This window comes from Hevea brasiliensis, chromosome 9, assembly GCF_030052815.1.
Source record: "Hevea brasiliensis isolate MT/VB/25A 57/8 chromosome 9, ASM3005281v1, whole genome shotgun sequence".
NCBI lineage: Eukaryota > Viridiplantae > Streptophyta > Magnoliopsida > Malpighiales > Euphorbiaceae > Hevea > Hevea brasiliensis.
In genome coordinates, this window is record NC_079501.1 from 28031177 (window position 1) to 28040591 (window position 9415).

General features: G+C 36.2%; 2 protein-coding genes across 3 annotated transcripts; both read left to right on the plus strand.

Annotated features, from left to right (window-relative positions):
- The first annotated feature begins 464 nt into the window (after positions 1 to 464).
- LOC110654802 (phospholipase D beta 1) lies at positions 465 to 7075 on the plus strand. Of its 2 annotated transcripts, XM_021810911.2 has the most exons (10): positions 479 to 1997; positions 2792 to 2908; positions 3671 to 3865; positions 4260 to 4508; positions 4587 to 4655; positions 4768 to 4915; positions 5294 to 5442; positions 5940 to 6116; positions 6231 to 6425; positions 6667 to 7075. In XM_021810911.2, the coding sequence occupies exons 1-10, from the start codon at positions 1047 to 1049 to the stop codon at positions 6958 to 6960; spliced, it is 2544 nt and encodes an 847-aa protein (XP_021666603.2). In that variant the 5' UTR covers positions 479 to 1046; the 3' UTR covers positions 6961 to 7075. The 2 variants fall into 2 exon arrangements, with proteins under 2 accessions (XP_058009622.1, XP_021666603.2); XM_058153639.1 differs by lacking the exons at positions 6231 to 6425; positions 6667 to 7075 and having other exon boundaries at positions 465 to 1997; positions 5837 to 5976.
- A 235-nt stretch (positions 7076 to 7310) lies between these two features.
- LOC110654803 (histone H4) lies at positions 7311 to 8002 on the plus strand. The gene has a single exon (XM_021810912.2). The coding sequence runs from the start codon at positions 7542 to 7544 to the stop codon at positions 7851 to 7853; it is 312 nt and encodes a 103-aa protein (XP_021666604.1). The 5' UTR covers positions 7311 to 7541; the 3' UTR covers positions 7854 to 8002.
- The last annotated feature ends 1413 nt before the right edge of the window (positions 8003 to 9415 follow it).

Below are 9415 nucleotides of genomic sequence, written 5' to 3' on the forward strand. Positions count from 1 at the left end.
AGGCATTTAAATTTTTGATTTCCTCAGAGTTGATTGTTCCAATTGAAACTTTGGTTAATGATAAAAGATTAAAACGTGATCGATTAACTTATTTGATTTTAAAATTATAAAAATTAAATAATATATTTTGCCAAATATCCTTAAAAATATTTAGTGATTTATTAATTTTAATAAATTGCAGTGACAATTTTATAATATTCCCAACTGTAGATTGCAGTTCGTCGTTGAAGCTCTGGAACCCGACGTCAACGGTAGAATATTCAAACGGGCCAAGTCCTTCTAGAAACAAACAATTTCGGTCGTTTTCACATTCAATTTTCTGGTTTTGGCGGCCATTAGCAAAAACCAAGACATATTGTTTTAACAGTTATCTTCTTTTTTTATTTATTTATTTTTTCTTTATTATAAATAACGAAATCAATAAGTGATCGTTCTTTGACGAAGAAAACAACAACAAATCAGAATCCGCCCGCGGGAATTTTAAGGACGTAATTTTCCTCTCAGGTTACTTCTTTCATTGGCCTGCAATAAATCAACTCTGTCTCCACATGGTGATTGGATTCTACTTTTGTAAATGCTTAATTAATAATGGAAGCTATGAATTCTCCGTATTCTTTTGTTGTTTGTCAGTATTTGTTCGCCAATCTCTTGTTTTTTCCAATTTCTTTATTAATATTTGCTTCCCATTTTTCCATTTTCAAGCCTCCAGTTTTCCTTCTTGGAATCCCACTTTCTTTTACTCGTTCAACTCTGTCTTCCCTTCCATTCTTTTTTTATATTCCCACACTCTCTGCAAATACCTCCACTTTCCTCTCTTTCTGTCCTGTCTCTATCTTTTTGCTTTTTTTTTTTCTCACTCATTTCTTGCCTATCTAGAGTTGCCCACATTCAGTGTTCGTTTGGTGACTGCCAACTACTTGATTTTACCTTCATATGAACTGGGTATTTGTCAAATTTTGATTTGGAGATCCATTCGCCCAGTTTAAACAATTTCCATCACTTGTTATTGGATATCTGCTCGTTCTGAGCGAGAAATCTTATCTATTATGGCTCAAAATACTATTGATCATTCATTCTCGTTAGGTGGCTCACGTCATATGCAGGGTCAAGAAGAAGTGCCATTCCAGACCAATAAAGGGTCTTCGAAAATTTGCCTTGTGCATGGTAATTTAGATATATGGGTTAAGGAGGCTAAAAAACTTCCCAACATGGATATGTTTCATAAAGCCTTAGGGGACATGTTTTCCAAATTGCCTATGAAGGTTAGTCGTGTAAGTAATAATATAACTAGTGATCCGTATGTCACAATTTCGTTATCTGGTGCTGTAATTGGGAGGACTTTTGTCATCAATAATAGCGAGAATCCAGTATGGATGCAGCATTTCAATGTTCCTGTTGCACATCATGCTGCAGAGCTGCACTTTGTCGTCAAAGACAATGATGTTGTTGGCTCACAGCTTATAGGTGCTGTGGGAATCCCAGCAGAGCAGCTGTGTTCTGGCAAGAAAATTGAGGGCACTTTTCCAATTCTAGCCGCCAATGGGAAGCCTTGCAAGCCTGGAGCCGAATTGAGCTTATCAATTCAGTTTACCCCAGTACAGCAAATGGCAATTTATAAGCATGGAGTAGGTTCAGGTCCTGATTACAATGGGGTTCCGGGAACGTACTTTCCTCTTAGAAGAGGAGGCAAAGTTACTCTCTATCAAGATGCACATGTTCATGATGGTTGCCTACCTGATTTGAAGCTTGATGGTCATGTTCAGTATGAGCATGGGACTTGCTGGCTTGACATCTTTAATGCCATCAGTCAGGCTCGGCGTTTGATTTACATTACTGGGTGGTCTGTATACCACCAGGTTAGATTGGTTCGAGATGGTCATGATGGAAAGGATTGTACATTGGGTGATCTTCTCAAAATCAAATCTCAGGAAGGTGTAAGAGTGCTGCTCCTTGTATGGGATGATCCTACTTCTAGGAGTTTCTTGGGATATAAAACGGTAAGAAACTCAGAGCTTATGGTGATGCTTTTTATGCTTTATTGCATTTTTTGGACTAAAAATTCAAAACAAGTTTAATTTTCTGGTTCTTTTTGTAACTTTGACACAAATGTTATAATAGGAAAATTTTTCCTCGCTGTGATGCCTTTTATGCAGCATTGATGTTCAAAAATGAAGGTTTGGCTCAATGTTGGAGAGCCCATAACAATTGGTTTTGCAGGTTTGATCTTTGTCCTCCAACACTAAAGGGGCAAGAAATAGTATGTAGTTTAAGTGTACACTTGAATCTTTCATGGCAAATGTGTATAACAATGCAACTCTGAAAAAACTAAACTTCTTTGTTCATTGAGTTGCATTATTTGCTTTACCTTTAAATCTTTCCCTGATTTCTGTACGCGACTGACATCATATTTTCCAGACTATCAAGATTCAATTGAACAGGCATTGCTTTTTTGTCTCTTATGAAAGACAATAGCATATATAAAGATTGTTTCGTTATCATGTTGCAGCAAAATTGATGAATTCATTGAATAATCTAGCTAATTCTGTTGATTTTTCCTGTTTTCTATAGTATAATGTGGTAGATATGTAAAGGAAACTTGACAATATGAAGCAACTTTTGTTTTAGATGATATACTTGTGTCATTTACTGATTTTTATATGGTCAGTAACACTTGTTCAGACTAACTGGCCTGTATATTTCTCGATACTTGTAAATTTCTCACATATTTAAAATAGAACTACATATATTTTCTCTTTTTTGTTAGGTATTGATTAAATTCTATGATATGTAGGAGGGCATCATGAACACCAGTGATGAGGAAACTCGCCATTTTTTCAAGCACTCTTCAGTGCAAGTGCTGCTTTGCCCTCGATCTGGTGGAAAAGGACACAGCTTTATGAAAAAGCAGGTTGGATATAAATAGTCACCAGATATCTCTTCACGGTCAGAGTATCATGAATGGTTCACTGTCACATTTTCTTAAATGCTGCTGCTTTACCACATGAACCTATCCTGTTTAATAAGGAAAGTAAAGAGAGGATAAATAATGAGCTTATTTATATATACTACTGTGCATTTGAAATACTGCATTTTACTTGTCCAATTGTGCTGCTTTTCAAATAACAAAAATTGCAAATGGAAATCACCTATAAGGGAAAGTAGTTGCACAGTCATTTCTTTGGATATCCCCAAGTTTTGAACAGTCAATCATTCAGCCTAATTTCAAATGATCCACTGTTTGTGAAGAAATGTTGCTAGATGACTAACATCTGTCAATTCTCTATCCTGTTTTAAGAGTTACCATCAGCATGTTCAACCTTGATGAAGCATCATTGACTCAATTCTGATCTAACAGATATTAAACATTAGGATTTTTCAGTGCTTGCTGAAATTTTGAAAATGATATTGCTTGGTTGCAGTGTTTCTCCATGATGAGGAAGACATGATAAATATTAGAGTTGCAAGCTATTAATGTTCCTTTTCTTTAGAATGGATGCAATTCTGGTGACATCAATTTCATTTCCCCTGCATGAAATCTTTCCATAGACAGTAGACACACATGCACATATACTTAAGTGTGACTGTATCATATATATGTATATGTATGTGTTATAACGTTCTGAATGCCACATTATCTGAATCTCTAGTTCTTCTAATTTCTGTTTACCAGGAAGTTGGAACAATCTATAGTCATCATCAGAAAACAGTGATAGTGGATGCTGATGCAGGTCATTATAAAAGAAAGATTGTAGCTTTTATTGGAGGACTTGATCTATGCATGGGCCGATATGACACTCCACAGCATCCTCTTTTTAGGACATTAGAAACAGTGCACAAAGATGACAATCGCAACCCTACATTCATGGTAATCTTTTTCATTTAATGCACTCAAAATGTTAGATTCAATTTTATTGTCTCAGACATGGAAAATTTTTTATCCTTAATTTGATTTACTGAAATTGTCTAGCAAGGTTAATGCATGTCTAAATGATTCTATCCAAGTCACCTGATACTGCCACTCATTGCTGGAAATCCTATTTAGGTTTGGCTGTTCAAATTTCTTGGACTGGCTTATGTATCGTAGTCCATAGAATTGAAAGCACTCAACAATATCAAATTTCTAACTTATTTGAGTCAATGCTTTTGTCATCTGGCTGGATTCCCCTTAAATTACAAGATATAAAGACTGAGAATGAGGAATCTATTATTAAACTTATAGTCATTATTCTTTACATCCTGTTACTATTGCCACTTATCAGGAGCCTGGTGTTGGTTGTCCAAGACAACCATGGCATGATTTGCACTGTAAAATTGATGGCCCAGCAGCATATGATATTCTCACCAATTTTGAGGAGCGTTGGTTGAAGGCTTCAAAGCCTCATGGGATTCAAAGACTGAAGGCATCATATGATGATGCATTACTCAAGTTTGAAAGAATTCCTGAAATAATTGGGATTGCAGAAGTTTCTTGCCAGGCTGAAAATGACCCAGAGACTTGGCATGTTCAGGTATAATGGATGTCAATCACCTATTGATCACCAATTCTCTATGCTTCTCTCTGTTGACTAATTTTCCAACAATTGAAGGTTTTCCGTTCAATTGATTCCACTTCTGTCAAAGGCTTCCCGGATGATCCAAAGGATGCAACAAGCAGGGTAAGAGAATGTTGATTTGAAGAACTTTTTCCTTTGCATTTCATGAATAAGCATCATCATCATTATGGATGAATCAGTTGATCAATAACCTGATATGTTTATCTTGTAACAGAACCTGTTATGCGGAAAGAATGTACTCATAGATGCGAGCATACATACAGCATATATCAAAGCAATCCGTGCCGCCCAACATTTCATCTATATTGAAAACCAGTACTTTCTTGGATCTTCGTATAACTGGGATGCTCACAAAGACATAGGTGAGGAACTTCAATATGTAGCAAAGACAGAAAAAAGGCCTCTAAGTGGGATTTTCATGGTTATGATGTTAGAACTAATGAATTATAGGGAAGGTGATATCATAATTGTTGTATGTTTTTGATATTTTTAATGAATTCTAATGCTGATGTATAGAGTAAGCTTTGGTTTTAGTCATATATTGCACTCTGCTACTAGTCAGTGACTACCCTTCTTTATAAGTGTCAGTACTAGATTATGGTAATTAACATGTTGTTAGTGTAACATCATTCTTTTTCAAATGTCAACAATATATAGAAAAATTAAAGATAAAAACTAGAACCAATGTCTTCTTTTCAATTTGACATTGGCACAGTTTTAAATGTGACTATTATCTGCAGGTGCAAATAACTTAATACCCATGGAAATTGCTCTTAAGATTGCCAACAAAATCAGAGCAAATGAGAGGTTTTCTGCATATATTCTTATCCCAATGTGGCCCGAAGGTGTTCCTACAGGCACTCCTACGCAGAGGATTCTCTTTTGGCAGGTAGGAGCCAATTACCATCTGACAAGTACTTTTAGGTCTAGAGCATCTGGTAAAGCCAGAGATAGATTTATAAAATTATCATGTCTCGTAGGTGAGATAAAAAGAAGATCTTGCACTGTAAAAAATTGGAGATCTCCTTTTCCTTCGTAAATATGTTTATTCTGTTGGCTTATTTATCTAAAACATGCAAACTCATATGTTAATATCTCTGATTCTAAACTACATGTACCATTTGGCACCCTATTTAATTTAGAAGGAATACTGATGGTAAGAATTATGAGATTATATTCTGAAATGTGAGAGATTTTTCAGTAGTAGCAGTTAAGTATTTCATTCTCCACTTTGGGTAGCATTGGAATTGATTTTCAAGTTAATATTAATGCTCATTATTCAGGAAAAATGCTGGATCTTAACTCCTATAGGCGGACAAGAAGCACTATGCTTAGGTTTATTGACATATCTTTTTCACTAGTATGATTGTTAATTATTTGCTGCAGCAAAAGACAATGCAAATGATGTATGAAACAATTTACAAGGCTTTGGTGGAAGTTGGACTTGAAAACACATATGAGCCACAAGACTACTTGAATTTCTTCTGCCTTGGTAATCGTGAGGCATTGGACAGGGAAAACAGTTTAAATGGCCAAAGTACCAATGCAACAAACACTCCTCAGGTATCTCTCTTCGGTAATTATATTCCTTGTTTTCACACTTGGCACTTCCATTCGATTATTCATTTTTCACCTGCTTAATCTGCACGTTAACTTTTCTGTTTTATGGTAAATGAGGCGTTGAGTCGGAAAAATAGACGCTTTCAGATTTATATTCATTCCAAAGGAATGATAGTGGATGATGAGTATGTGATAATGGGATCTGCAAATATCAACCAGCGTTCCATGGATGGTACCAGAGACACTGAGATAGCAATGGGTGCATATCAACCTCAGCATGCCTCTGCAAGGCGCTCTCATCCGCACGGACAGGCAAGCCTGCTTACACATATTTGAATGCATTTATTATTCTGTTGGAGTGGTTTAAATTTTTCACATCATGACCATGCTATTCAAATAAAATAACAATATAATTCCAAATTAAGAATACCACGTTTGGACTTGTGTCCATTTGCATTGTGAAAGTTATCATGCCATTGTATTTTTGAAGCACAATTTCCAACAGTTATATGTTTATGTTTTGAAGCTTAGCATTGTGCTGCTTTGATTGCAGATTTATGGACATAGGATGTCATTATGGGCAGAGCACATTGGAGGTATTGAGGAATGCTTTGAGCAACCAGAGAGTCTTGAATGTGTAAGACGTGTAAGGTCACTGAGTGAGCTCAACTGGAGACAGTATGCAGCTGATAATGTAACAGAAATGAAGGGTCACCTCTTGAAGTATCCAGTTGCTGTTGATCAAACAGGCAAGGTCAAGGCTCTGCCCGGCTGCGAAACATTCCCGGATGTTGGTGGTAACATACTAGGGTCGTTCATAGCCATTCAAGAAAATCTCACAACCTGAGATATAGTACTTAGCCGACTCATGTTTATTCTGCTGCACATGTATTCAGATAGTTATCTGATTTTCCCTTTGTTATGTTCCAAATTATACCAATATGGAGTTTGTTTTTAGGCCAGTATCTGTTTAGTTAGAGAATTTGTGGATTTGGTCAAGTGGGTTCATTTGTTAAAAAATTTTCTCCCTCAAACCTTTTTGCTGTATTCAATGCTCTCCTGAAAACGGCAAGTCGTTGTTCTGGAAATCGTCATAATGCGACAGCTCCCTTAATGAAACAAACGATAACAAGACCATCTGCACCTCTAATCAAACGACAAGGCGTTCTCTTTCCAACATGTCCACTCTGGCAATCCGCTAAAGAGTATGGTTAGATGAACATCCATCAACGCTTCAAATCAAGCGTATTCATTTGACGCGGATTGAACTTATCAACCGTCGATAACACTCCATCCAACGGATAATTTGGCGCTCTAGAATTTGGCAATTTTGAAAATTGGAAATTGAAGAGGTTCGCTCCTAAATTCCCAATATAAACCCTAAACCAGCCGTCTCCCTTCGTCACTGAACTGAATTGAGAAGGAAAAATGTCGGGGAGAGGAAAAGGAGGCAAAGGTCTGGGAAAGGGAGGAGCCAAGAGGCACAGGAAGGTTTTGAGGGATAACATTCAGGGGATCACGAAGCCGGCAATCCGTCGTCTAGCTCGTAGAGGAGGCGTAAAGCGTATCAGTGGCCTGATTTATGAGGAGACCAGAGGCGTACTCAAGATCTTCCTTGAAAATGTGATTCGGGATGCTGTCACTTACACTGAACATGCCCGAAGAAAGACCGTAACTGCCATGGATGTTGTGTACGCTCTCAAGAGGCAGGGTCGGACGCTCTATGGCTTTGGTGGCTGATCCTTTTTTTTTTTTTTTCCCTTGATTTTAGATTTTAATCAAATGTTTGATGGAAATTTCTCTGGAAATTTGAATAATTAAGTGCTATATATGAATCTGTGATGAACTTGTTTGAATTTAGTTGATTTCGTTTCCATGGTCTTCACTCATTGGAATCTCACGTTCTTTACTCGTTCAAATCAAGTAATTCCTCCTCGTTCTTGTTATATACCTTTCCCATTCTTTGAAACTCAAGATCCTTATTTTGTTTGCACTGTGCTGTAATTGGGAGAACTTTTGTGATTAGTAATAGTGAGAATTAGGAATGGATTGAGACTTGAATGTTGCTGCTGCATATTGTCAAAAACGGTGAGGATGTTGCATATTGTCTGTTTCCTCATTTACCTGCAGGGGAATAGGCGGTCATTTATTATGAAAATCAATATTGCTTATAAGGGAAAGGGCATAGCATTTGTTGGATGCTTTGATTTATGCTTAGGCCATATGATACCCTGCAGCTTCCTGTTCGTAGGACATTGCAATTTGCAAGCAATGCACAAGGTTGGCGAATTATAGCAAAGCATTCGAGGTAATGTTTAATTTTGTTAATACTCTTTGCTGTTTTCATATTTACTAATTTAGTTGCCCCGGAAATAGAAACTTCTTTATCAAGTTTCTTACATTATTAAATTTCCCCAGAACTAAAGAAATTCCAATTCTGTGAAAGGCTCTCCATATGACCCAAATGATGCAGCAATATGGATAAGAAAACTTAGACTTGTAGCTTCTTTGAATTTGCCTGTTACATATACTGGAGTCTTTAATGAGGAAAGAGTGTACAAACATGAGTATACCCTATATACTACTGTCAGTGTATGCTGAGGCAATCATTGCTGCCTTACGTTTCTTTTACATTGAGATCCAACACTATTGATAAAAAGAAAAAAAAAATCCAATACTTTCCAAGATATGGGTGTGCAATTGGTTAGTGCGGTTTCAAATAAAATTGACAAAACTGAAGAGCCAAACTTTAAAATTATGAGAAGAGAACCGAGTTAAATCTAAATATAAGAAAAATCAAATCAAATTAATTTAAAAAATTTTGGTTTAATTCAGTTCAATTTTTTTGGTTTAAATCAAATCATTACGCATTCAAACTCATTTATTTTTAACAATCAAAATTTGTGATGCCAAACAAAAATACATCAATAGCATACAATACGTTACATTTCAATTTCAATTGCAATTTGAAATAGCCAAACAATCAAATAAGTTAGAACAATGCTATATTGGAATAAAATCGAATCAATCCCTCATCTGTAGTTGCAATACTTAAATACAATAAAATAACAGCACAATAAAATTCGAAAACTCATAGAACTCTTCAATCACTCACAATACAATAAAATCAGAGAACTCAATCAATCACAGGTGTTGAAGGAAAAAAGAGCCCTAGGAAAAAATGAAGGCCACAGGAAACGGCAAAAACTGACGGCTTTTGAACCCTAGGGGAAAAAGAACAAACAGAAAAACTCTCTAAAATCTTGGAGAGCCACAACAATAATTAAATTTGATTCACATCT